Genomic DNA, 27,863 nt, shown 5'->3' on the forward strand with positions numbered 1-27,863 from the left:
ATGGATGGGTGGTATGGGTGGGTGGATGGGTGGGTAGGTGGGTGGATGGGTGGGCATGTGGGTAGGTAGGTAGGTGGGTGGATGGGTGGGTGGGTGGGTAGGTAGGTGGGTGGATGGGTGGGTGGGTGGGTAGGTAGGTGGGTGGATGGGTGGGTAGGTAGGTGGGTGGGTGGGTAGGTAGGTGGGTGGATGGGTGGGTAGGTAGGTGAATGGGTGGGTGTATGGGTGGATGGATGGATAGGTAGGTGGGTGGGTGGGTAGATGGGTGGGTGGATGGATGGATAGGTAGGTGGGGGGTGGGTGGGTAGGTGATTGGGAGGGAGGGAGGTGACTGGGATTGTTCTGGGGACACAGCAGACCCTCGCTGTACCATGTGTCCTGTCATCCTTGAGTCGAGCTCCCTCTGGGACCAGAGGAGCCCTGGCCCACCCCAGGCCAGCGCCGTCTGGTGTGCCGGGCTTCCAGGCAGCTGGGAAGTACAAGCTCATTAGCACTAGGGCCGGCACTCACAAGCCTGCACCCCTCCCTCTCCCTCCTCACCCCCTGCTCCTAGAGCCTGTCTGTGCCTCCCTCTCTGGGAGCTTGGGAGCCACTGGGGCTTCCCTAGGACTTTGAACCAATCAGCTCGCCCAGATCCCAGCCGCTGCCAGCCTTCTTGGCCAGGACCCCTCTGCTCCCCTCCCGGGGGCTCCCAAGCAGGGCAGCCCTCTCCAGAGAAGCTCACGAGGCAGCTAAGGGCTGGGCATGAAGGACAAGCCTGCAGGGGCCCGTGTGTGCGCATCTCTGCCTGGCACTGAGGTGCTCAGGGCTTAGCTCAGGGAGCCTCAGGCTCCTGCAGGCCTCTGTTAGGGCCAGACAAGAGGCCCTTCCTCACCCTTCTGCGCCCCCCAACTTCTGTGGCCCTGCACCCCACCCTGGAACAGACCCCTCCCACCACCTACCCCAGTGAAAGGAAAGTAACCGGAAGCTTTTACCGTTCAACAGAAGCAGCATGGGGAAACAGTGACTGTTTTCATTACCCGCTGTCGCCTACAAGACAGCCAGGCTGTGAAGTACGATAAACCCTTCGGCGTGAACGGGCTGCACCTGGTCCAGGGTGCGTCACAGCACTGCAGGGGGCCCCTCCCGTCAGCTGGGGTGGGAGTCCCGGGGCACCCCTCCCGCCCACCCCACTTGTACCTACACAGGCACTGCTTCTCAGGCCAGGAGTGCTTGAAGCAGCTCCCACACAGGAGTGTCCCGGGGCCCTGCCCTGCAGGGTGGGCCTTGGATCGGCCCTTCCTTCTTCTCCTCAGAAGACTTGTCAGTGCTGGGGTGCACGGGCCTGTCTTCCTGAACAGGCCCTCTCTGCACCGCCCTGTCCTGCTGTGGCCCCCGTCCACCCTCAGCCACTCAGGGCCCGGGCACCGTCCGGGACTCCTGTTCTGCCCCGGGCCTGTCCTCCCCATGAGCCTGGTAACCTTGATCCTGTCCCCACCCCATCCCCCTTTACCTCTTAGAGTCTGAGCCCTGGCCACTGCCTCCCCCATCTGTCATCCTGTCTCCACCCACCCAGCCCCCCACTGTGCCTGCATCTCCCTAAAGCCCACAGCGGGACACCCCTGCTCAGGGACCGCCCTGTGTTGTCCTAAGCACTTGCTCTCGTGGCCTCATGGAAGCCTTACAACAGAGCCGGAGGGGCGCTGGCCAAGCCCCGTGCCCGTCTCGCAGCCGCGGACACCGGGGGTGGAGAAGGCAGTGTCTGGCCAGCAGCTGATGCGGAGGGCCGCTCTGAGGACCACAAGGGGCAACAGTCAGGAGGCACTTGGGGCCAGGACTGAAGTTCACTTTCTTCATCCATAACTGGGTGGCGCTGGCCTATCCCATAGGGTGAGAGCATCCAGTCAGCCGGCCTCATGGTACGGGGCTGAGGGCGGGGAGTGCGGTGAGAAGTAAGACCCCATTCGTTAGCTGCTGGCCTTGCCGTTGCCGTGGTGATGCTGGCTGGAAGTTGAGGCCAAAGAGACAAGTTGAGGCCACACCAAAGAGCTTTGTGCCGTTCCAGACAGAGTGGGACGCTGCTGAAGATGGCAGATGGGGCAGGCCGCGTGCTCAGATCCAGGTTTCAGGCCCAAGAGCTCAGTCCGTCAGTGGGCGAGAGAGCCAAGTGAGGCCCGGAAGGACCCGGATGAGGGCCGACAGGGCCGGGACTGTGCAGCTGTGCTGACTCGGCTGGACTCGGGGTCACCCCTCAGGCAGAGGTGGAGCGGGAGGACAGTCACGGTCTGCTTGGGGCTGGCACCTGGACACATGCTCTCTTTCCTTTCTGGTGCCAAGGATGGGACTGGCAAGTGTGGCGGCCACTCTGGCTTCCGGGACTGGGTGAGTGGCTAAGGCCCAGGGCCCAGCAGGAACCTCTGGGGCTGAGGCCAAGTCAGAGTGGGGAGGAACTCAACTCAAGAGGATCTTTATTTTAGGCTCCTGCCCAGCACTGGGGTGCAGCCTCTCTGAGTGACTTCAGGAGCCTGGCTTTGTGTCCTGGACGGCCTTGGGCCTGCTAGGACGGCCTTGCTCGTTAATTCCCTCATCATCCGCTCATTTGTTTATTCCTCAGCTCATGTCTTCTTCACCTAATGTGTGTTGAGCACCATCGGAGCACCAGCCCCCACGGGGCCTGGAGTGAGGGGCACTGCGCCTGCCCTCTCAGAGCTGGTGTCCCACCGGAGGAGGTGGGCGACGAGCCAGGGGGTGAAGGAAGAAACAAAACCACTGCACACGGTCAGGAATGCAGGAGGGAACAAAGGAGGGGCTGAGACCCTCTCTCCTGCTCTCAGTCCCTGTCCTGTCTGCCTGTGAGAGGCGTCCCGCGCTCCCCGGTCCTGCCCTGCCGAGGTGCGTGCCCCATCTGTCTCCATCTCCCCGGGTCACCGCCCCAGCCTGGCCATCACTTCAGTATTCCCCAGGGGCCCTGGGGGGGGCATTTATTTAAAGATCTTCTGTGGACCTGATCCTCTGAGGACCCTGAGAGGAAGAAAAATGCCAGGAGAGGACAAAAAGAGCACAAAGCATCTGCTCTCAGAGCTCTGGAGCAAGAGGACCGGTGCAGAAGGGCGGAGGGCCCTGCTTGCTCTGAGACGGGGCTGTCCGGAGGTGTCAGTGACTCCCGCCCTCTGTCTGGCCCTCTGCCTGTGTCCCCGCAGGCATCTGAGCCCCCCCCCCCGCCCCCCCCCAGGGTGCTGGGAGATGGTGTCCCTGATTATCGTTCAGTTGGCCAGCGTTCCTCCCCCATCGCTCCCAGTTCTGTGTGGAGCCACACATGCGCGGCGAGGGTTCCTGTGGGGACCAGCCTCAGTGTGTGCCGTCACCTGTAGCTGGGGCAGAGGGGCTGGCAGGCCAGGCCCACCCTGTGCCAGGTGGCTAGGGGAGAGACAGGTGCCGGTATGCCTTCCCCGAGCAGCGTGGAGTGTGAGCGGCTGGCAGTGCTCTGGGCCCTGGCAGGCGCTCCTATGTCTCTCTAGGCTGGGAATCGTCACCCATTTGGGGTTTCAGAAGCAACTGCTTCTCATGGAAGCGTTCGGACACTCCAGGCCCCTGCCGTGCACCATGGGAAGCCCCTGTGTTCTGTAGGCAGTGTGGCCAGGGAGAGAGGTGGTCTCAGGGTGGCCTGGTAGGGTGACAAGTATTCTCATGCATTCCACGAGCCTAGGAATGGGGCCTCCAGCGTGGGGCTGCTGTGTGCACCTGGAGGTGGACGTTGGCATTTTTGTGATGGAGGAAGGGTGCCCCCATGGGTGGTGGTGACCTCCCTGCAGCCTCGGAAAGCAGGAATGCCCACCCTCGAGGCTGGCCCCTGGGGGCACAGGACCACCTGCCAGGCCTGTCTCTCTTCTCTCCCTGCCAGGTCTGGCGTGAGCTCAGTGTGTGACTCCCACACGAACGCTCCCAGGGGGGCCCCCTGCCCACAGCTGAGAGGGGTCCCCATCCAGGATTCTCTACCCGCCCAGTCCACATTTCAGGGGAATCCCTGATCCTCTCCCAACAGTTCCAGATGCTCTGGAGCCTCCGATCCATTTCTCCCACGTGCTGGCATTCCCCTGCCTGGCCACGTCCCCTTCCCTCCTGTCAAATGTGAAGTCACCGGGCTGCTCAAAGGGCAGTATGACCACCCGCCCCGCATGCAGGTGTGAGCGAGGGGGGCATGGGCGCGGGGACACACTGCGCCTGAGCTCCAGTGCCTCCGTGGGTACTTTGATGAAGGGCGTGTGTGTGTGTGTGTGTGTGTCTGTCTGTCTGTCTGTCCCGTGTTTATCTACAGTGTTCTGGGTAGGGGTCCCATGTGTCATAAAAATGGATTCACTGGGAACTCAGAGCACTTGCTCCATCATCGATAAGGGGCTGACGAAGCAAGGAAACCAAAGGTCTGAATGAATGAACATCTTCAGGATGGAGAAGTGTGAGATGTGAGCTCAGCCAAGAAATGGAGCTGATCTTTTTTTATTTTAACATTTAAATAAAAGATCTGGAAGAGCATGTGTACAGTGAAATCACCAAGTTCGCAGTGCAATCTAAACTCCTCTTGGGGGCAGGGATAGCAAAATGCCACACCTGTGAGGGATTCGCTTCAGGAAAATCTCGTCCTGAAAGGCAGCAGACTGGGCAGAGGATGGCCAGCGAGTTTTAGTTTGGGGGAAAGAGAAGGGAGGTGTCTGGGGGACAGTGTTTGGAGCTTCCTTCCTAAAGAGGGACCCAGGCAGGTGACAGAAGGCGGCACATGGCTGGGAAGGGAGTTTGACATCAGCCTTCGGTGTCCCCTTCTCCCGAGGGCAGAAGGTGTGAGTGAGGGGCACCTGCATTCAGCTGTCTGGTGTGCTTGTGGTTGTGCCCTTTTAGGGGAGCAGCAGGCGGAGACTGGGGGAACCTGGGTTTTAATACAGACGGACGTGATGTGGGTGATTCATTTCTCTCCCTTGACCCTTGGTCTGTGTGCCCGTGAAATGGAGGTAGAGACCCCGGGGCCTGCTTCCCCGGGTGGGGAAGACGGAGCTCATGCAGAAGACAGGGTGTGGTGCACCTGTGACGAGCAGGGGAGGAGAGCTGTGATGAGCAGGCAGCTGTCATATAAAGTCACTGGCCTGTCTGGGACCACTTCAGCATACGGAGAGAGGCTAAGGAGGAATGCGGCCGAAACCGATAAAACCAGAAAGGGCATAGAGCAGGGGACGTGGGTTGGTGAAGGACCGAAGGAAGCCTCCCCGCTCCTGGCCCCACCAGGAGAGGAAAGTTTAAACCCAGTAGCAGGAAATCCCACAGCATGCAGCAGGGAATAAACTTGGAAAATAATTTCCCCAGAGGTGATACAAGTTGGAACTATAAATTGCTTCCAGAGAGGTTTAGATAAGTTCATGGATAGCAGTTCTCGGGCGAAATTAGACTGTTAGAAGGCCTCACCCTGTGAGGGTGATGTTGTGGGGAATGTCCCCAGCAGAGCCACATGCCCGGCTTGTTCCTGGCTGATGAGGATGGCTGCCCTCTCACCCCTGCCTTTACCTCCTCCCCAGTCCCTCACCCCATTGCCACTCCTGCACCTGTTAAACTCCATTCCGCAGAGCTCCCTGGTCCCCCTCCCAGATCCCCTCCCTCACAGTGCCGACCTGCACTCCGGCTCGCCTGTCACCCCAGAGCAGCTGCCCCTCTCTGCGAGCTGTCTTCCAGCGCAGGCACCTTGCCTGGTGGTGGCTGTGGGCCGGTGAGGCCTGGAAGCTCCTGCCAGGCCCTCCAGTTAATGCTGCTGGCGTGGAGCCTGTCTCTCCGGCTGCCTGCCCAGAGCTTGTCTCTGCCTGGCTGCCTCGCCAGGGACCCCTGCAGAGGCTGGCTGAATTAAGGCTGACGTTCAAGCCCCTCAGAGACCCACAACCTTGGAGAGGGTGGGCACCTGAGGATGGACAGGGTCACCACCAGGTAACAGGACTTCTCGGGTCTGTGCCAGGTTATCTGTCTCGTGCAGAAGGTCCTGGGGGACTGGAATTAGCAGGGGAGGCAAGGTTATGGAGCCTGCTTCCCCACCGTGGTTGCTGAGGTGCCTTGGGCCCTTCCCGCGTCGTCGCGCACGGGCTGAGCGGCTAGCTGGGAGCTCTGTTTCAGCACCGCGGAGAGCAGCCTTGGAAGCGTCGGGCGCGCTTTCAGCACAGTGGACAGCTCCTACCGGTGCCGCAGCCGCCGGCTTCTGGGGCTGCGCTTCTGCCGGCTCCCCTGGGGAGATCCCCACCGCCACCACCAGAGAATTCATTTTTCCACCCGCCGGGATTTACTGAGCACCTGCCCGCTCTGAGCCAGTCCCTGTTTTAGACGCTGGGAGCCTCCAATCTCCGGGTCGTGGACTCGCACCCCACAGACTTCCACTGATGTCCCTAGAGCTTATTGCAGGCGAGGTGGCCTGGCAGGCCCTTGCAGGGCGAACAGATTATGCTTTTCTGCATATCTGCTTCTCTGCCCAGCTCCTAAGAAGGAGCTGGAGGGGTATGGAGCAGGGTTGGTGAGGCCAATTCGGACGGTATTTTAGGGTGCTAGTGTGGCCCAGCCATGCCCCTGCTGAAGGGGCTTGCAGGTTCCCGAGTGCCCGCGGAAATAAACAGCGCCACACAAGCCCGTGGGTACAATGCACCTGCTCCGTCTGGCCAGTTCTAGTTTCTTACCTCTCTTCTCCGTCTCTTACACCGCAGCCAAACTGGATTCTCAGTCAAGAATGTTTTGGTTGTAATATGACAGAAAGCTCAACTCAGACAGACTTAAACAGCCAGTGAATGTTATTGGCTCTTGTCACTGGGAAGCCCAAAGGCGTGGCTGACCTCAGACAAGGCTTGGTCCACCGGCCGCAACGCCGTTGCTCTGGACTGCTCTCTCTGTGCCTCTGCTCTGCCTTCCCTGGGGTTGGCCTCGTCCTTGGCCTCTTCATGGCAGCCCCTGGCAATTCCAAACCCACCCTGTCTTGGAAGCGAAACGATTGTAGCAGCCCAGCCCCCACACCCTCACCCCTCACCCTTCAGGGGAGCAAATGTCCTCATGAACTGGTTCCCATGCCTCTCCCAAACCAATCACACAGCCGGGTGAGAAATACAATTGGTTTAAGCCAATCAGGGCCCACTTCTGGAGCTGGGGGAGGAGGAGAGGTCATGTCCATCCAATCACACAACTAAATATGGAAAAATGGGGGATCTCAAAGAAACGCAGCTGCTGTTTGGAGGGATGGGAGAGCCGGAGGCTGGGGAGGAGGCAACAGGTGTCCAGGCTCTGAGTGTGCTCTTTGTCCTCTGCTTCTGTGACTTTTCCCCTGTGGGTCCCCTGTCATTCCACCTCCCGATAACCCTGTGTCACCTTCAAAGCTCTTCTCAGATGCAACTGCCTTCCCGACACCACCCTGCCACTCCCTCCCTCCGGGGAGTCGTGTCTGCCTGCTCTGATCCCTGTCCACAGGCAGTGAGGGGAGGAGGGGACAAGCCCCCAGGGCACCTGCGCTGGCGCTGGGTGATGGGTGGGTGCCATAAGGTTGGCTCAGTGGGGCGGGATAACCACACCACTGAGCTGCAGGTAGGCTCGGGGCTGCCCCCTGCTGTCTCCCCCAGTGGGAGCATAGACCTGCCCAGTCTGTGGGCTGAGTCTTTGCCCCTGAAGCTGCCCTGGCAGGGCCTGTCTAAATGTGGCAGGGTGACAGAGGATGTGTGTGCAGGAGGTGGCATAGCCTGAGTGAGCGTGGAGGCACTTGGGGGCAGGTCTGCGGGGGTCCCAGAGCAGACACTAAGATGGTCCCTCCTTCTCAGCGTGGTGACCTTCTTCGGGCCCTTCTGGCAGTGGCCAGGGGCGGGGGAGTTGGTGGGAGAGGGAGGACCTGCTATGAGACTAGCCAGGAGGGGAGACTGGAGCTGAGTGTCAGAGGGAGGAGGGAAGGGACTCAGAGGCGCTGGGAGGGGCAGATGTGGGAGGGGCAGATGTGAGAGCGTGCAGGGTGGGGAGCCTGGGGAGGGGCCAGAGCCATATCTTTCCCCACCAAGGCTACAGCTTCCCTCCACACGTCACACCCACATCAGCACCCTCCCTTCCAGGCTCCTGCTCTAGCGCCAGGGGAGGCTCAGCCCCAGGTGACCACATCTCCTGATCTCCTCTGTTTGACAGGGGCCCGCACCCAGTCTGAGGGCCCTGGTCTGCAGCAGAGCTCAGGGTGGCCCAGGGCTCGTGTGAGCGACAAGTGGGGCTTCTCTGTCCCTCCTGAGCCCTGCGAGCACTGCCTGGAGGGAGCTTGTGGACAGAACAAGAGGGAGGCTCCTCTCCAGCCTGGCCCCAGGCCTCCCTGCTGACCCCCCTCCCCATCACTCACCAAGGGTGTTTGGTATGTCCAGGCCAACTCCATTCTACAGTGGGCCGGGTGGGGCCAGATGGGACCAGATGGCGGGAGACCTGCCCTGGTGACCCCACTCTGATGACCTCACAGAGGTGGGGTGGGCTGGGAGAATGCCCTGCTTGTCCCACTGCCCCTGGGTGGCCATGGTGGGGAGGGCTGCTGCCCTCTAACCCCTCACTCTGGATGTCTGGGCCTTCGTTTCCTCACTGGGAAGCTTCGTCCTCCAGACAGAGGGCATCTCAGTCCGTTCGCTTTGCTGTAACAGAAGTGCCACAGGCCTGGCAGCTTAGAAACGGGCATTTACCGTATTTCTCACATTTCTGGAGGCTGGGAAGTCCAAGATCAAGGTGCCAGCAGATTGGGTGCCTGCTGAGAACTGCTTCCTGGTTCGTAAACAGCCATCTTTTCCCTGCGTCCTCAGTGGTGGGGGGCGAGGAGCTCCTAGGACCTCTAGGAGCTGTTAGAGGGGCAATAATCCCATTCGAGAGGGCTGCTCCCTCAGGACCTAGTCACCTCCCAAAGGCCCAACCTCCTAATACTGTCACCTTGGGGGTTAGGATTTCAACACAGGAATTTGGGGGCGGGGAAACACAGACATTCAGCCTATAGCAGAGATAGTAGAGGCGTTGAATGGACACAGTGTGACTCGGTCGTGCGTAGAAAGCATGGCAGGCAACGCCAGGAACCACTCTTGTCTCTTCTGCTAAACTCGTGAGGTCGTGGGGCGGGGACAGCGTGGTGATGCTCTTGAAGCTAAAGTTGCAGGGAGCACCGAATGTCCGCTCCAAGCCCTGGAGCTGCTCCGTGATGCAGGTGATCGTGGGCGCCGCTTGCAGAGAGGGGTGCCCTGGAGTCTGAGGCACCTGTGCGGGCACACTGCTCACCAGCGGGGACTGTCACGGACTCCAGCCTTCAGCTCCAGGTCAGGGCTCCAAGCCTCACCCCGGGCAGAGCGGCAGTGTAGCTGGAGCCGTAGAACACAGAGCCTGGCTAGTCCTGTGACCTTGGGTGAGTCACTTCCTCTCTCAGAGCCTGTGTTTGTCACCTGTAAAATGGGAACAAGGATAGGACTGACTCACGAAGTTGAGAGAACTGAGATGTTAGATACAAACACACACACAGTGTGTTTGCAAGAAACAAAGACAGAATCTCTAATCAAGTTAAACACGCGCTTACCATACGCCCTCGACGTCCCACCCCTAACAGAAGGGAAGATGTGCCCACCCAAGGCTGGTATATGTGGGTTCGCAGCCGCATGTAGCTCCCAGCACCTACAGGGGCCCAGTCCGAACTCAGGAGACATCGATGACCTTCAGACACAGGTGCAAAGTGAAAGAAGCCAGACACGAAAGACTGCACGCTATGATTTCTTTTCTGGGACATTCTAGGAAAGGCAAAGCAGCAGCCACAGAAGGGCCCACAGCGGCCGAGGTTGGGAGAGTGGCTTCGCGGCGCGGGGACCCGAAGGGCTGTGTTTAGGGGGACAGAACGGTTCTCTACTCTGATTGTGGTGGTGATAACATTGGCTGAAACTCACCAAACTATAGATTTGAAGGGGGTGAGTTTTATTTTATTTGGCAAAAAGGCAATCCTGATTTTTAAAAGGCAGAGCCGCCTTGGACCCGTGGCTCAGTTGGTTGGAGCATCGTTCCATGCACCGAAAAGTGGTCATTCGCTTCCCAGTCTGGCCACACGCCCAGGTTGCGGGTTTGAGCCCCGGTTAGGGAGCCTACAGGAGGCAACCGATAGATGTTTCTCTCTCAAATCAGTGGAAACATGTTCCCGGGGGAGGATTTAAAAAAATAGGCAGAGTTGGACAGAGGAAACGCTATGTGTCAGCTGTTACTAACACTGTTGTCACTGGCACTGTTGTGAGAAGGGCCTCTGCGTTGGTCCCTCACCCCTGGCCATGCCCTGGCACCCACTCTCCACACGCTTTGCCAGAGGAGGGTCTTCTCGCCTCGCTCACGTGGCCCCCCCAGATGTGGGCAGACGTGAAGGGAGCACTCGGGGTGGGCGGGGCGCTCAGCTGGTTCCCGAGCCTGGCCTCCCTCCTGCTGATCCTGCGCGGGCTCTCAGCAGTATGTTAGCAAGAAAGACGCCAGGAGAAATAAAGTTTGTTACGAATTATTCTACTTAGGGCTAATTATAGGCACAGAGGACAGGATTATTTACAAGAAGGAGGCAGCAGGGAGGTAGAGGGGCCCAGAGGCGTGGGAACCAGATGGAGGGCTGGAGGGAGTTGAGCTCTGTTTGGAGGAGTGAAGCTCTTCTAAAATAAACGCTGTAACTAACCTCGGGTCCACGCTAAGGCAAGTGTCTCACAGACGGAAAGCTGGATGCTAGATGGAGAGTTGAGAGGACAGTGGCCTATGACACCTGCAGGGTGAGGAGAAACAAGGGCAGAAGAGGCAGGTCCAGCGGGTGTCTAGCTGGGCGGCACAGGGCAGTTTGCATGGGACTGGCCATCTGGGGTGGCTGCATAGCAGAGCTGAGGGGAAGCACCCTGCGTGGATGGGCCCAGACGTCCTGCGAGTGGAAGGCTGCCGTTCCCCGTTCCCCCGGAGCCAGGAAACAGCGGGTGGGGGGTGGGGGCAGGAGGAAGCCTCTGCAGAGCCCTGAGGGCAAGGGATCTTGAATCAGACGGAGGGTCCTTGGCAAATGGCAGAGAGGGTTTCATTCAGGAGCTGGAGGGGAAAGCCGGACCGTAAGAGCTGCGCTGCACCCGGGTGAAGGGCAGAACTGGAGCCCAGCAGGCAAGAGAGAGACAGGACCTAGTCCGGGGAGAGGCAGAGTCAAACGCGGGTTTCCTGTCCTTGAAGGAGAGCTGAGCACCCTTGGAGACCCTCGGACCATCGAGGCATCTCCAGGACGCCTCAGATCAGGCCCCCTGCCATGTGCTCTCGCTGCCACCGGGGCCTCTCAGACAGCCAGAGTGTGAGCTCTGGACCTCCTGTTCTGGCTCCCAGCCAGTGTGTGTCTCCCACAGGTGGGAGAGCTCCCGAGAGAGGGGCCGCCACCTAGGGCCAGTCAGGGGAGGCTGAGGGCATGAGGTCAAACAGGCACAGTCCTGGCGACAGGCACAGAGGGAGCTGAGGCTGCTGGGGAGTGAACTGGCCCAGGAAGAGGTCGTGCTGACCTTGCAGGAGCTGGCCTGTGGCCTGAGTGTGCATCTCGGCAGGGGGTGGATGCAGCCGCCATGCAAATGCTCTGCCTGCCCAGAGCTTCCCCAGGGGCACCCCTCTCCCACCCCGCCCCCTCCCAGCTCCCCACCACACCTGACCCCAATCCTCCTGAGCTGCTCTGACCTCTGACCTCAGATGAAGGCCTGCTGAAGTCAGCTGCTGAAGTCAGGCTCTGGCTGATTGTTCACACACAGAGGCTGGGACGCCCACTGGCACGGGGCTTCGGGAGAGGGTCAGGGCTGGCCTCAGGGACTGGCCGTGGTCACCACTGGCCCAGGCAGGACAGCTGGTGTGTGTGGGCCGCACACTGACCCATGAGCGCTCCTCCAGGGCCACCCTTGGGTGGGGACGCCCACCAGGAAATGGGGGCCAAGGTGGGGAGCCCTCAGCAATCTCAGCTTCCCTCAATTCGTTAAGACCTGTAAGTTTCTCACTGATATACTTCAAGTTCGTTTTAAGGGGAACAAGCGCGGAGATAATTGATAATAAACCCTCAGTTAATGCCCTCGGTTTACTGTGTGTAATTTACATCCGCTGATAGCGTCTCTCGCTCCCAATTACCCATTTAGCTGTGGCGATAACAGCAGTTCAGTCAGACCGATACCAACTTTTATATATTCCAGCCCAATAGCAATAAATACCCACACAGAGACTCCCTGTGCCCACTGCATTTTTTTATTAAGATTTAAATATTCATGCAATTATTAGTGATTTATTGAGAGCTAATGACCCCTTCAAGAGTCTCTAAATGTCCGCCCAAAGAGACCCTGGCCCTCCCTTCCCTCTTTGTCCCCATTTCTCCTTACTGCCCCCCCAAATCAGATGACAGCAGGGCATCACCCACATTTCCATGGCGATGGCCTCTGCAGTGAAGCAGAGGCCAAGGGTGAAGGTCAGATCCAGGGAGGGTCTGGGTTTCATGAGGGTGCTGCTGCTCCCTCCCCACCAGACCTGGGGGAAATGGAGACAAGGAGGCCCCCCCGAGTCCCAACCAAGCAGCAGCCCCCACAGGGCAGCCTCCTCCGAGCTGGTCTCCAGGAGTGTCCCCTCCCTCCCTCACGCTGGCATTAGTGTTGCCCCAGCACTCTCCCCTCGCCCACCCCTCCCACCCTCATGCCTTTCTTTTTTTTTATATGTATATTTTTATTTTTTTATCCCTTCCCCCCCATCCCCTCATGCCTTTCTGGGCTTGCCTGTCCCTTTAGGGGCCCTTGGGGGGTGGGGGACACCAGCTTCTTTCTCCTCTGCCGCCCTCTCCCTACTTTTGTTCATTTTGAAACCTCCCACCCTGATGCCATCAAGGACAAGAGGGTGTGCGGGTGTCCGGGGCTCTGGGATTCAAGGCCCAGAGAGGGTGGTGGCCAGCCTTGCGCTGCACAGCGAGGCGAATGCCGCTTGTCTTTCTTCCGTGTTCCCTCTCATGCCTCCTGCCCCCAGCCCCCGCTCCCTCCAGCTCCCTCCTCTACCATGAGACCTCAGCGCCCATTAAGGGGGCAGGAAAGATAATGAACAAGCCAGGAAAACATGAAATCAATATCAGGAGAAAAAATATGGCTACCATTAAGTGAAATAAACAAGCTAGTAATTATTTGGACAGTGGGTAATTAAAACGGGGTGAGGGCTCATTACTGTCTCGTAGGGGTGTTTTGGGTGCAGCCAAACACCCTCTTCCCAGCAAGAAGGCTATAGCCAGGCCTGGGCTCTCCTGCCTGCTCAGATGTGGGAGTTCATTTTGGGGGTGCCCCTGTGGAGTGCCTCCCCCACCATGTACACCTGCCTGCCTATGTCCTGGCTCCAGCAGCCTTCCCCTGGTCAGGGTCTCAGGCCCCACCCACAGGCAGGCAAGGCGAGCCAGGCCTCGGTCTGTCGACTTCTGATGCCACCTCTTTGTCAAACCGGGACGCCCCAGGTCCCAGCCCAGGGTGTAGCTTGTGCTGATGACTAAATGCTGACCCCCTGGGGTGATGGACAGAGGGCCCCTCTGCCGGGTGCCAGGGGCCTTCCTCCAGCAGGTTGTGATGAGGTGGGTCCTGGGGAGAGGGACGGATGACTGGGTGCTGGCAATGATGGGAAGTGTTGGGGGAGGGGTAGACCAGAGCTTCGCCCTGCTGTGTATGACCCCGATCCTTGGACTTGGAAAGTCAGAGGAGACCTTGGACGTTGTCCAGTCTGGCTTTGGCCTGCCAACTCGTTTGGCCCACACAGTGTTTAAATGTTTAAATTAGTTGTCAACATTTTAAACAGGAAGTTTCACATAAAAATGGATTTCCAGCTTCTCCTGAAAGGAAAAAATCTGGCACCTCTTGGCTGGCCTGCCTTGGGTGGCAGCAGGTGGCCAGGCTGAGCTGACGGCCATTTTACTCTCCACTTTTCTCGGCTCCTCCTAGCCCCTAAAAGCACCTGAACTGGCCTGAGGCCCAGAGAGGACAATGACCTGCCCAAGGCCACACAGCCAGATTGAGGCAGAGCAGATGGGGACTGGAGACCCAGTCTCCTGGTCCCCTCGGGGAGTGCATGCTGTGGGCCAGTTGCTGACAGGGACAGAAGGGACACAGCGCCCCCCCGCCCAGAGCTTGCAAAGAACGGGAGGGGGCACTTCAACTCAACCACAGTCATGACCCCCACCCAGCTCACCAGCCCCTGAGTCAGACACTGCTGAGAAGGGGGGCTCAGGCCTATCTGATGGAGGGGAAGCCCTCCGCCTCCGCCCCGCCCCGTCCCGCAGAACCAGCCCACGCCAGTCAGATAGCGGTGTCTCAGCCACAGAGCCAGGGGAGCAAGCTGTGTGTCCACGTGTAGGGGAACTGGGAGGGCATCTGGGGGAGGTGACACCTTGAATTACGAATTAACAGGTGGGGGGCATTGGGAGTGAGTGGGGTTCCCTGCAGGGGCCCAGTGAGCAGGGAGGGGGGATGAGGGGCTGTACGGAGCTGGCCGCCAGGTATGGGCCGGTGCCCAGGGTGAGGCTGCTGTGTCGGGTGTGGGGTGTTGGGTGTGGGGAGCCGACCTTCACCCTGCGGTCAGTGAAACCCTTGCAGGGGTTTGAAGAATGGGATCGGATTTTCTTTCTAGAAATAGCTCTGTGGCAGCGTAATTGACATGGCACCGAAGCCAGCAGGTGGTCACAGGAAGGCCCACTGGGGGGGCGCTGAGTGTGTTGGGTAGCCATGAAGTGAGAGAGGACAGAGTGGGTAGGAGAGGCTGGGGGTACTCGGGGGCTACAGTAGTTGACGTCCCAGGGAGCAAGGAAGCAGGTGAACTGCCCCCTGAGGCTCCTTGGGGGCATGGCCCTGCTGACAGAGCCAACCCTAGGTGCAGGTGACAGTGATGGCAGGTGTGAGGTCCTTGGGAACATCCAGAGACAGGGAAAGTGTCGGGATGGAGCTCAGCAGAGCAGAGCTGAGGGCCCTAGGTGGGGAGCCATGTGCAGGAGGCTGGCATGGCCGGGGTGGGGGGGCGGGCGTGGGGCGTGGAAGCAAGGCCCCTGGGAGGGGGAGGGCACAGCCAGGCAGCAGCACGGACAAGGGGTGGAGGGAGGCTGGGGTGTGTGCGGGCCACTGCTGCCGCCAGAGGAGGCTGGACCTGTGACTGGCTTTTCCTGCAGGCCCCTGTAAGAGGAGGGGCCGGGTGGGCTCAGCTGCTGAGAACAGGTCCCAGGATGATGGGTGACCAGTGGCTGCAGGGTCGCCATCCTGGAAAGAGCGGCAGCTGTCCCAGCCAGATTCAGCCTGGAGGACTGGGTGGTGGCGTTGGTGTGTGTACCCAGCTCTGGCGAGGTGATCTAGCATGACGTGTGCCAGGTAGGACTGTGGCCACCGGACACCCCATGGGGCGGGGACTGGAGCCCACCTCGGTCACTGTTGTGTGTCCTGGGCCTTGCACAGCCCCAGTACGTTGTGTCCATCACACATGGGCTGGCTGCCTGTGTCCTGGTCAGGAGCGTGGGATCCCTGTAGCCAGCCTGCCTGGGTGGGAATCCATCCCTCTCTGCTGACTCCACCCCTCCGTGCCTCGGTTTCATTGCCTGCAAGTTGGAGATTTAAAATAGTTCTTTGGCTCCTAGAATAGTCGTGAGAGTTAAGTAAGAAAATCCGTGTGGATTTAGTTGTGATGGTGCGGCTGTGTGTGCACGTGGGTGTGCACGTGCTGGCTGGGGGCATGGGCAGGGTCTCCCAGCGGCAGGTCACTGTGCGGCCCCCTCTGGTCTCTGGGCTCTGTCAGGCTCCGGCTGTCCGGGGCCTGTGTGCGCTGGGCTGAGCCAGGCTGATGGGAGGAGCTCAGCTGTTCCTGGGCCACCCCGCCCCGCGGCCCCCGCTCTGGCCAGGCTCCCATTAAACCGCTGAGATATGAAATGCCGCCATATCTGGGACAGGGTCTTTAATTAAATTAATTGCCAGCAACATTGTAAAAATGCTGATGGGTCATAAACGGCAAGTTGGCGATGCCATTCATCATCCCCTCGGACTCACTGGGGCTGGGGGCAGGGGTGGCGTGCTGCGCTGAAGCCGCCAGGAGGCCTGCACCCACCAGGCCCTCGGGCGGGAGGGCCAGCCTCGGAGGAGGGGATGGCAGAGCGCCTTGTCTTCAGGATGCGTGTGTGGGACAGTCACACCGTCCTTACTTAGCTTGTATTTTGACCTGGTGAAGGACACGAATGGAAATTGGGGTGGGGGCATCCTTCAGCTTCCAGGCCAGTCAGAGTCACCCTCGATCCATGGGCAATCTGAGGCTCTGGCCAGGCCTGGCCACTGATCGCTGTGTGACCTTGAGCAAGTCCTTCCTATCTCTGAACCGTTTTCTCGTGAGAAAGACAGGAGGGCCACCCTCGTGCAGGGAGCTGTGCCCGGGGTCCTTTTACGTCTCTTTCAGCTCGGGCTGCCACAGACCTGGCGGGGCTCAGAGCCTGCGTGCCCACCGCCCACCTGGCGGTGGGGGTGAGGGGGCGGGGCCAGGCCCACCGGGCTACCGCTGCCAGGTGAGAGGTGGAGGAGGCCAGTCGTGCACGGCACGGACACGCATGCGCGCGCACACCCGGACAAGAAACACGCCCCCGGCAGCGCACTGCGCCAGTAGAAGATTCCAAAGCAGGAGAAAGCCTTCCTTCCCCAGTTCTCGCTGGGCTCTGCGACCACATAATTACCCTGGATTCCATTCTATTTAATTGCAGCTTATTAAATTCTAACCAGCCAATTATCAGCCACAATTACAGCTTAATTCGGGGACACAATAGCTATTTTATCGTTTGTTAATCAAATGCTTATTTAGGCCTCAGCTTTATTAACTATTTCTCTGGTCGGAAGTAAGGCCCCGGGGCAGGCAGGGGCCCTGGGAGGTGTCCCCGGGCCCGTTCTCCATCACAGCGCTGGCTCCTGGGCACCCCATCTCGGTGGTTTCGAAGTCCCCTTCACTGGGGTGCGTGGGGCCCTGAGCGAAGCAGAGGTGTGGCACCGGTGTGCGGAGTGGGGAGGCCCTGTTGGTTCATCCAAGCTTTCAGCGCATTTACGAAACACCTGCTGTGGGCCAGGCCCTGGGCCGAGTTCTGGGACTGCGGCAGTGAGCAGGACAAGCGTAGTCCCCATTGTGGTGACCCATTTCGGGGGGAAGGGACACAGACAGTAAGAAGATGAGGTCAGACGGTGGTGAGTGCTCTGAGGAAACCAGACTGAAGGGGTGAGGGCACAGCAGTCAGGGCGGGCCTCTGGGAGGAGGCAGTATGGGAGCCGAGACCTGAGGTTAGAGGGAGCACCCACAGGAGAGTAGGGGGCAGTGGGAAGAACACGTGCAAAGGCCCAGTGCTGGGCTCTGCTTGGGAGGTTTGAGAAACAGGGCAGTAAATGGAGTGAGCAGGGGCTGGTGTGGTGGGCGGGCCAGACACTGGTCTGGGAAACACCCAGACCCCTGCCCGCCCTGTGCCCACCTTGCACTGGGAGGCAAGGAGAGCCCATGCTGCCCTCTGCGGCTGTGCGAACCCAGGCAAGTCGTGGGCCTCGCGGTCCTCGTGCACAGCTGCCTGGTCGGTGGCAGCTGGCAGTGGGCAGTGGTTCCCAGCCCGCACCCCCGCACCCCAGTGTGAGTGAGTCTCCTGAGCTGGTGAGGTGGTGCCTTCTCCACGCCTCCCACCCCCGCCTCCTTTGTCCTTTGCCAGTAAGCATCCTCCTCCCAGTGCTTGTCTGTCCCTGTGATAGAGCAGGGCCCTGGAGCCCACTGGTGAAGAGGGTGACTTTCCTGCGACGTTGGGGAGGTGGTAGCTGCTGCTGACACTTTCACGCACACATTACCATGGAAACCAGAGTGCGCGCATGAGCGTGTGTGAGCATGGGTCAGAAGAGCCGCCCTCCCTTCGTAGGTACACCCGGTCACCTTCACCCCTGCACGCTCCTCCGCAGCAGAGTCTGCAGTCACCCCTCCCTTGTTCACCGAACACCCCCCGCCCCGGGCAAAAGGGCCTGCACTTGGATCTGCCCCTGCCCGCCAGGAAGCCCTTGCTGTTGGGAGTGGCAGCCAGAGAGAGAGGACTAAGGGACAGACCCAAGGGCCAGGAAGGGTGGGTGCCTCAAGACCCGGGGCAGGGCACCCCGTCCTGGGGCAGGGTGCGCCCCACAAGAGGAAACTGAGGCTTGGGAAACAGGTGTCGTTCACAGGCGCAGGAGCGGCCATTGAGCACCAGGAAGCTGCTGGCAGCCAGTGTGGGGGGTTTTACGTGTTGGCTGCGGCAGAATTCTGGGACGTGCACCCCACTTGCTCTGGTCTGAGCACATCCTGTCTTCACCTCCAGGCAGGTCCTGGAGCCTCAGGTATTTTGTGATCCGTCGTCTTGGGGCCTCCCCCCTCCCATGCCCCCACCCCCACAGCTCTCTGTCTGACAGCAAGTGCAGATTCCACCTCTGCCCCACAGAGCCCCGGAGGGAAGCTCCTCCGTCACAGACTGTCCCGAGTTTAAAAAATAACTCAGGAAACCAGCTCGGGCCACAGGGGTGCAGGAAACACAACCCCCCACCCCCACGTGTCTGCCGGCATCCCTGAGCCCCACCACCACCGGGAGCACTGTCTGCCTCCCCTGGGTTCCCCACAGGTTTCTCATTGATCAATTGATCCATCGGAATCTGAATGTGTGTCCTCCATCTCCAACCCTCCTTTCGGAGCTCTGGTCCCTGGCGAGAGAATGCTGTCCAACATTCATTCAACAAACTCGCTGGGCACTCCCTGTGTGGGACCCTGGCCAGGACGCACAAAGGATGGGGAATGTCACCACGCAGCCCCTGCTGTCAGAGGCTGACACAGCTGTAAACAGTGACAAATAGGAGTGAGGCAAGTTTGCCCAGGGGCTGTGAGAGCTCAGGGGGCTGTGGCCCGGCTGGCTCTGTCTGGGCCTGGGGTCAGGGAAGCTTCCCCAGAGGGGGTGTTACTAGTGGGACTTGAAGGACAGAAGAAGGGGCCCAGGCCAGGAGCAGACGGGCAGGCAAATCCGTGCTGTAAAGGGCTCACTGCAGCCAGCTGCAGCCAGAGAGGGGTCCAGGGCTTGGTGAAGCCCAGGCCCCAGGGCCGCAGCCCCTCTCTTCCCTGGTGGCCTCCTCACTTCAGAACCAGCACGCCCTCCCCTTCTACCGGGCCTCCCTGGGGCCCGCAGCATTGGCCCCGCAGCATTGGCCCCGCAGAAGGAGGTTCTCTCTTCCAGCTGCCCAGCCCAAATCCCAGAATCCCACCTGCCGGGGTGGAGCGACCTGCTCCGGGAACCTGTCAGTGTTGTGCGCTCACCTCTGGGGCTGGAGACACAGTCAGCAAGCTGCAGAGTGACCGCGTGGCCTGGACAGTGTGGGGATGGGCACTTCTGCTGAAAGTCCAGTGCTGTTAGCTGAAGGGGGCGGAGCTGGGACCAGCATGTACGCAGCCCTTGAGGAACTGCAGACAGTGGAGAGGCCTCCCAGAGGGCAGGTGGTGTGCCCTCCAGGCGAGGCCCAGTGGCAGCTTAGGCCCCGAGTCAGCGGGGCCTCCAACTCCAGGGAAAGGGCACTCTGCTCTGCCTGCCTGGGCCCGTGGAGCACAACACCCAGGCCCCAAGCGCACCTACCAAGTGCATGTCTGCAGGCAAGGCCGTCTGGGAGCCCAGGCCCTTGGAACGGGGGTTCAGTGCTGCAGGAGGGGGTGGGCGTTGGTGTTCAGATTGGAGTAGGACAGAGGCTACTGGGCTCCAGCCCCCTCCTCCAGTCCCCTGCAAATGCAGAACATTCTCAGGGAAGTAGATAAGCGGGGGCTTGCCGCCCCACTCCCTTGCTTGTCCCTGAGGTGGGGGGCCGGGAGGATGAAAGGCACAGGTGGCCCTGCCCCCAGCCTGCCTGCCCCTCTCACTCCCAGGGACTGAGTCCCAGCCCGCTGTAAACATGAGCTGGCTAATAGCTTGATTAATCACACCTCATATTTTCGTGGTGCCTTTAAAAAATAAAACATTTGAAAGTACTTTCACACCCACCCTGGGCCTCAGAGTTGCAGGGGAGGTCTTCTCCCAACTGCAGGCGAGAGGAGGGGATTCAACCCCAGCGAAGTAGCATGGTGGGTGGGTGGGCAGCCTGCCGCGCAGAGTCCTCTCCTGGCCCGCCCGAGGCTCTGCTGTGGGCTGCTCTGCACCCTCTCGGGGATCCCTGCAGAGTAAAAGGGCCACTCGGGGGCATATCTTCTGAAATTCAAGGGAGAAGGGTGGTCGTTCAGTCACTCAGCAAATACTCCATCAGTATCCAGGTCAGACCTGGGTTCCTGCCCCGAGCAGGGGCAATAGGTAAACAAATCCACCCTAGTCCTGAATGTGGCGTGTACCCTGGAAGGAGATTCAGAGGACAGCTAGGCACTCGGGCAGGTTACAAAGAGTATAGATCCAGGAAGGCCTCCTGGAGGAGGTGACACATTAGCTGAAACTGGAAGGCTGGGTGGAAGTTCCCAGATGAACCACATGAGGTAGGCCCACCATGGTCCACCCCGCTGGTCTCTCATCCCCCCGTGGCCCCAGCCTCCCTTCACACATGGGCACACACTCAGACGTGGTCTTCCCAGGGCCAGCGGTGGGCCGTGGCTGGGATCGTGCCTGCCACCCTGAATGGAGTGGCCAGAGCAGAGGCACCAGTGCTTCCTGAGACAGGTGGGGGCCGGTGGACCAGCCCCAGGGCTCACTGGAAGCAGGGTTCCCACCACAGGGCCTGAGCCGTCTGCACAGCTCCATCCGCCAAGTCCTGGCGACCAAGAGCCCATTGGGATGGCTAGTGAGCAAAGGCGATGTCCTCCTGAATCACAGGGCAGCCTTGAACTGGGCAGTAGGCACCAGGGGTGGGTAGGCTGGTGGTGGGGACGGAGGCCGCAGCCCCTCACTTGCCCCTCCTGTGGTAGGAGCTGCAGCACAGTGAAGGCTGGCCCCGAACGCAGAGAGGGCTGAGCGGCCTGTGTACTGTCCTGGGGGTTGGGGAGGTAGGATATGGGGGACCCCTCTTCCCAGAGGTAGTGACCATGCAGTTGGGCCCTGAGGAGAAGGTGGGAGAGTGCTGGCAGAGGTGGAGGGAAGGGGTTTCAAACAGAGAGGAGACCGTGGGCAGAGACAGTGCCCGGGGTGGGGTTGGGGTGGGCAATGGGCGTCTGCACAGGAAGGCTGGAGAGTTGACTGGACCGGAGCAGGAGGTTGGTTCAGTGATACCAGCCAAAGGCACTTGGCACCATCCCAAAATGCCTGTGGAAGCCAGGCAGGCAACAGAAATAGAAGAAGCAAGTCCAGGGCGGGGCAATAGGGAGGGGTGGGGACTGCAGTGAACTATCCAGCCTGCCCAGTTGAAAGGATTGTGGATCACTTGGCAGTGAGCATGCACTGCTTTGTGTTATCTCTGATAGGCAAGTGCAGGATTCCATCAGAAAGCACTCCCTCTGGTCGCCTGCATTGTAGAGGGGAGACACCTGGGCCTGCACTCAGGTGAGAGGCCTCATTGGGAGAGTGAGGTGTCAGCCAGGCTATCGATGCCGACTGCCGGGCAGAGGTCACAAGTGGGTTCAGGGCCCAGAGGGAGGGAAGGCGGTTCTGGCCACCCAGGCAGCTTCTGTAGCCCCAGGAGGACACCAGGGGGCTGGGAGTGGCCCCCACCCGTGGCCTTGGAGTGCCCTTGCTGGAGGGCTCCGCAGTCACCCAGAGGGGGCCCCTCGAGTTCCACCCAACAAATGCGGCCCCAGGGTGAGGAGGGGAGGCCACACCAGTGCAGCATGACGGAGGCCCCGGAGAAGTGAGCTATGTCACTTATTGGTCACAGTACATTTATTTTTCATTAGCAGTTACATGCAGACACGAGGGATGGTGCCGGGTTCAGTGGGCAGCCTCTGTGAGCAGTGCTTGGTGCTGTGATGGACGGAGGGGCCGGAGGGCCACGCACCCCTCCCTGCCCATGCCCCCAGCCAAGACCCCTGCCCACCCAGCCCCAGCCAGCAGGCAGGCGCAGGCCATGCTGAGTCTCCACGAAGGGCGGTCCCAGGCAGGCTGGCACCTGCCGCTGCAGGCTCCCACACCCTTCCCAAGCCTGTGGCCCCTGCCCCCAAGCCCCTGCAGGCCCCGCTCAGGGGTCAGGCTTGGCCTGGAGTCTGTGGGGCTGCTGTGGCTTCCCCGAGAAATGTGTGGAGAGGCTGCTTCCAGCTCCCCACTGCAGGTGCACACTCGGGAGCTTGTCCATTCTCTAGACCCCGCCGCCTGGGTCAGGGGCTCACAAGCGGCTGCCGAGTGACCGTGAAGAGCAAATGGAATAACAAAAGGGGCATGAGGCTGCCTCAGACACTTTCAGAGTCCAGGGCTGGAGCCAGGGTGTCTGGGGTGACTGTCCTCGGGCCTCAGAGTCCTCATTAGTAGTAAGACACCTAAATGGCTTCTCCCCTCTGCCTGCATCCCCACCACCCCCATCTTGCGGGCAAGGCTCCGTCAGCTCTGTGCTCTGTCCCCTCGTCAGCCTGCACCCCTGAAGAGACTGCTGTGAGGGTTCCTGAGCCAAGGGAGAGACAGCCCTTTGCCACCATCATGCAAAAGCCCTGGGTGTTGACAGCGGCCACGCTCCTGGAGCCCGCGCTCCCTGAGTCCGCGCCAACTGCCTGGTCCTGCTTCCACCTCACAGCAGCCCTCGGAACCCGGGGCACTCTCCCCATTCCTCCAGCTAGCGAAGTGGCTGTGCGGTCAAGGGTGGGGGGCGCTTTCATGCAGTCACACCAGGCTTGTCAGACTCCCAGCAGGCTTTCCCAGCCCACCTGCCTGGCCCAGGACATCTACACCGCCCTGCACAGGTCCCCTCCCCAAAGCTACAGTCTTGGAGCAGAGAGGTCCAATTCCCACCTTAGAAAGAGGGTGTCCCTGTGCAGGCGGGAGGGGGGGGCCGTGTGGGTGCTTCCTGGGGTGGGTGCAAGCCCTCCGGGAGTTGGGGCTGCCCGTAGGAAGGGTGTGGAGCCAGGGCCGGCCTGGTGAGGCACCTCCAGGTCCCCCCGGGGCAGACGGCACCTCGGCCCACTTGGCCACTAGCAGAGAGCAGAGCAGGCCTCTGAGGCCTTTTTCCCCTCTTGGCCAGAGGCCTCTGTGGACAGAGTAGGTGCTTGTGGGGACATCCCTGCAGCTCTGAGGGAAGCGGGGCCATCGGGAGCCTGTTAGGTGGGCAGCTGCGTGGAGGGACTGAGGGTGCCCCCTCTTCTCACTTCCCTCACCCCAGCCCTGCCCTCAGGGGCCCTGCTGGTCTAGAGGCCTGTTACCTCCACCAAAGCCTCAAAGCCAATTACCTGTGTAATTAGCAACAAATGACTTGTGGGATGCTTGTGGTTTTGGTTAAAATTAGAAGGAAACCCATATTCGGGTCTCCTTGAAGGGCGGGACGTGGCCCAGGTCCCTCAGACTTCCAGACACTGTCCTGGCTCCCATCCTGTGCTAGCCCAGGCCACCTGGCCCTCCCCGGGGCCTCTCCTATAAGCTCTGTCCCCTCCCCTCCTTCATTCACTTGGTATTTTCCAAGCACCTATTGTGTGAGGGGCCAGGAATAGGGAGTGGCCTGGAGGCAGCTGGACTGCTCCCCTGCTGGGGTCCTCTCCCCCCGCCCCCCCACAGCTTTCTCCTGGGCTGTGGGTTGCCTCGCCAGATCCCCCAACTCCTACCAGGGCCATGACGAGCCTGACTACTGCATCGCTCCACAGTCTTCAGAAGTGGGGGGCTGCTCTTCCCCCACTTTAGAGAGGGGGACTCTGATTTAACGGCCCAGGCTCACTCCTCCCTTGGCCCCGCCCTTGAATGGCAGGCAGCCCCCAGAGGGCCCCCCAGCCCAGCAGAGTCCTGGCTCACCCTCCACCTCCGCCCTGCTGCAGGTGCCCAGCAGAGCGCAACAGCGGCCAACCCGGTGCCCGGCGCCAGCCCAGACCTGCTTCCCCACTTCCTGGTGGAGCCCGAGGACATGTACATCGTCAAGAACAAGCCTGTGTTGCTGGTGTGCAAGGCCACGCCCGCCACACAGATCTTCTTCAAGTGCAACGGGGAGTGGGTGCGCCAGGCGGACCACGCGATTGAGCGCAGCACGGACGGGAGCAGCGGTGAGGCCCGCTGGGTGGCAGGCAGACCGCAGGAAGGGGGGCCCAGCCAGGGGCCTGCAGGTGCTGCTGCCCGTGAGCGGGGTGGGGCCAGGGTGTCACCAGCTCTGTCTCCACCACCCAGATCTCCAGAGGAGGCACGACTCCACCGAGGGCTTCTGTACATCCCCCAAGGCCTGCCCTGGGGGTCCCCCCACCAGCCCACACAGCTTGGTGGGGGAGAGGAGGGAAGACCCTGAGAACGCCCTGGGGCCCTGGGCGGAGGAGTGGGTCCCCACTGCTGTGTCAGCCCAGGCGGGCCCAGGCAGCTGTGCCCACAGAGAAAAGGGGTTCGGAGGAAGTGGGCCCCAGACGACGAAAGAGCTCACGGACCCTACACTCCATGATAATTTTGTTTTTGTGCCCACTCATTTATTCACCCTTTCCACATTCCCTGAGCACTTGCTCAGTGCTGCAGACGCAGCCCCCACAAAGAGGTGGGCAGCTCGGCGACCTGGGAACGAGGGCTGGGGGACTGCGGCAGCCAGAGGAGAGCAGGCCTGCGGGGCTGCCTGGGGAGGTGACATGGGAACAGAGGGGGTGAGCAACTGGTCAGGGAGAGAAGAGGGGCAGGGTGTCCCAGGCCGCTGGTGAGTCCACCCACTGCTGTGTCAGGTCCCCCAGGGAAAGGACAGGTGAGGAGGAGGAAGCCACAGACCAGAGACCTGCCTTTCTGCAGCCATGAGGGTCTGTCCCGGAACCTCTAGAAGGCCCCAGGCCGGCCCCTTGGGGATCCCTGGCTTGGCTGAGACCCAGGCCCAGCCCGCACACCGAGGGCCCCGGCAGGCTCTGTTGGCCTTGCTTCCTTCCAGCTGCACAGCGCTCAGAGCTCATGGGGACATGTTCCACCCATATGACTGGGACCCTCTCCTGCCCTGAGCACCCCACCTCAGGTCTCCCCTGGCCAAGAGCCTCTGAGTTTTCATCGATCTTGATGATTTCTCAACCCAAAGCCACTGAGTGCTCTGGAGCTCGGAGAGAGGCTTCCCTTACTTACCCGCCAACAGATGTCGCAGCCGCGGCGCCACGCAGACACGCGGCCCCTGACCCAGAGCTGGCCTGTGGTGGGGCAGGTGTGGCTGCGATCAGAGGCCAGCCCGCACCTGCGGCCACACCCATTCCTGGGTGGGGCTGGGGTGGCCGGGCCGTACCCCATCCCTCCTCACTTGCCCCCATTCCCTAACCAGGAGACCAGGGGTTAGGGGCCCAAACTACTGGTGCTGGAAAAGCCTGAAATCTGCGAAGCCAAGCACTGGAGTCCAGCTTGGGGGTTATTGTTCACACAGACTGATTGGTCAGGAGATGCAGGTTGGAGAGAAGCGAGAGCCTGAGCCCCTGCCTGGCCTCAAAGCCCCCACCCCGCCAATCCTCTAGCCCCCAAAGCACTCCACAGCCCCTCGGGCCTTCCCACGTGCCCCCCTACCACACCCCACTGCTCCTGGGCCTTTGGGGACCCCTCCCTGACCTGGCATCTGCTCACAGTTACCAGGCAGGTGCAGACACAGCTATGCCCCCAAGTGCTCCCAGGATTCAGGCTGCTCAGTGACCCACAGGGAGGCAGGCACAGCCCTCACCTCCTGGACCGGTAGTGGCAGAGTCTGCGTCTCCCCCTGGGCCCACGCCCCCTCTGGGGCTCCTGGGGCTGGAGGGCGCGGCCTGGAGGTGGTACATGGCGACAGACTGGGCTGTCATTCCCGGCAGCAGGAAGGAGGCGAGGAGGTGGCAGGACAGGAGTGGGAGGAGGTGGGGAGAAAGAAATAGGCACGCTTAAATTTAGTGCTGCTCCCCTAGGCTGACGTGCTGGGCGGTGCCTGCGCTCCCCCACCTCCCGAGGGGGTTGGAGTGGCCCGTCCATAGACCTGCCCGCCAGAGAGGAAAACTTCCCAGCTCAGAAGGCTCTGGAGGCCTGCATCCCTAGGGTGTGTGCCCAACTTCTCCTCAGATGCCTCAAGATTTGGTGTGTTTGAGAGGTGGCTGGTGCCCAGGGCCCCTCCTGTACACAGGCCCTGGGAGGGTCCCTCAGTTCTCAGCCCTCACCCCAACCCCAGAGAACCCCAGGTAATGACCTCAGCCAGAGGCACCACCTCCCCACCCGCCCAATCTCCTGTGGGAACTAGGCAGGGGCAGGGCGAGTGATGGGGAAGTCTGGGACCAGCGTGGGAGCGGGGGTGGGGGAGACAGAGGAGGGCTGTGGGCAGGGGTCAGGGAAGACACGGCAGAGAAATTAAGAGAGAAGCCAGCCTCCCTGCTCAGCTGGGCTGCTGCTCCTCCTGCAATGCAGCCCTAATTGAATTTCTCTCTTAACAATGGAAACACATTGCTGCCGGCCTCTCTCCCTCTTTCTGATAAGCCAGTGACCCAAGGGAAATTGGGGTCAGAAGGAGGAGAAATTGGAAACAAACAGTCTTTTCTCACTCCCGGGACACTGGTTTTGGCCAGGAGGCTGGAGGAGGGCTGCTGTCCCCCGCCCCCAGGTCCCAGTGTGCTCTCGGGCAGGGGCCTCAGTCCGTTCTGGGGGGAGAGGGGCCTCCCAGGTGGTGCAGAGCAGGTCCCAACAGCCATCACAGCCCAGGGCACCCTGAGCAGGGGAACCTCTGGCCAGCCTCTGTTCCCTCATCCACGGAGGGCGGGAGCATGTGGTCCAGGGGCGGACCGCAGAGATAACAAGCCAGCATGGGGGAATTGCTTGCTAAGCCCAGGGGTCTATTATCATACTAGGCAATGGCGTAATTACATTGTTAATCGCTGCTATTATATCATCACATGTCAGGAGCCACCTGCTAACCCCCAGGGAGCTGAGCCAGATCCTTCCTCACCCTGTTATACCCACAAAGCCCTCAGGGCTGGCCGGTCTGCTCCACCCCCTCTTCCTAGGGACCTGGGAGGCCAGCCCCCGCTGCCGGAGGCCCTGTTAGGGACATTTCCGTAAGTGACTGCAGGCAGACAGTCCCCTGGGTAATGAAGTATGAAGAGTGGAAGTGCTAAGAATCTACTCCTGGCCGCCAGGGGAAATAAAGTGGGCTCCCTGTGGGTCCTCCAGAGTTCCCTGCAGGCTGGGAACCAACCCAGTGTCCGCTCTCTGCACTGGAGCGGGAGGCTGGGCATGACCGGGCCCTAGCTGCGCCCCCTCCCCCACAGGCCTGCCCACCATGGAGGTTCGCATCAACGTCTCGCGGCAGCAGGTGGAGAAGGTGTTTGGGCTGGAGGAGTACTGGTGCCAGTGCGTGGCCTGGAGCTCCTCGGGCACCACCAAGAGCCAGAAGGCCTACATCCGCATCGCCTGTGAGTGCCGGCTGTTCTCGGGGGCGTGGCCCAGGGTGTCATGGGGGAGGGCTCCTGTCTGAAAGCCTCAGGTCCCGCCCTGATGGTGGGAGTGTTGTGGGCGCTGCCCAGCCACACCCGCCCCCACCCTGGGCACTTGGCATATCCTTTTGTCGTGGGCCGTGGCCCCTGCAGGACAGGAGGACGGAGCTGGCCGAGCTGGCCGGCGTGAGGCGCTCAGGCTGCAGGACACTCTCGTTCTTCCAGATTTGCGCAAGAATTTCGAGCAGGAGCCGCTGGCCAAGGAGGTGTCGCTGGAGCAGGGCATCGTGTTGCCCTGCCGCCCACCAGAGGGTGTCCCCCCTGCGGAGGTAAGAGGGCTCCCAGGCTCCGCCCACCCAGCCCCCCAGGCCGATCCCCCCAGGGCCACTGTCAGTCTGGGC

The 27,863-nt window shown here is 60.9% G+C and overlaps 1 protein-coding gene across 2 annotated transcripts in view; it reads left to right on the forward strand.

Moving 5' to 3' along the window:
- The window catches only part of UNC5A (unc-5 netrin receptor A), a 52,124-nt gene that overhangs the window by 15,567 nt on the left and 8,694 nt on the right, over positions 1–27,863 (forward strand). For both annotated transcript variants that reach the window (XM_045185741.2, XM_024577854.3), the window contains exons 2-4: positions 23,902–24,123; positions 27,298–27,441; positions 27,688–27,791. In XM_045185741.2, the coding sequence (XP_045041676.2) occupies positions 23,902–24,123; positions 27,298–27,441; positions 27,688–27,791 (470 nt within the window). The remainder of the gene's footprint in view (positions 1–23,901; positions 24,124–27,297; positions 27,442–27,687; positions 27,792–27,863) is intronic.

Source organism: Desmodus rotundus, chromosome 10, assembly GCF_022682495.2.
Source record: "Desmodus rotundus isolate HL8 chromosome 10, HLdesRot8A.1, whole genome shotgun sequence".
NCBI classification, from domain to species: Eukaryota; Metazoa; Chordata; class Mammalia; order Chiroptera; family Phyllostomidae; genus Desmodus; species Desmodus rotundus.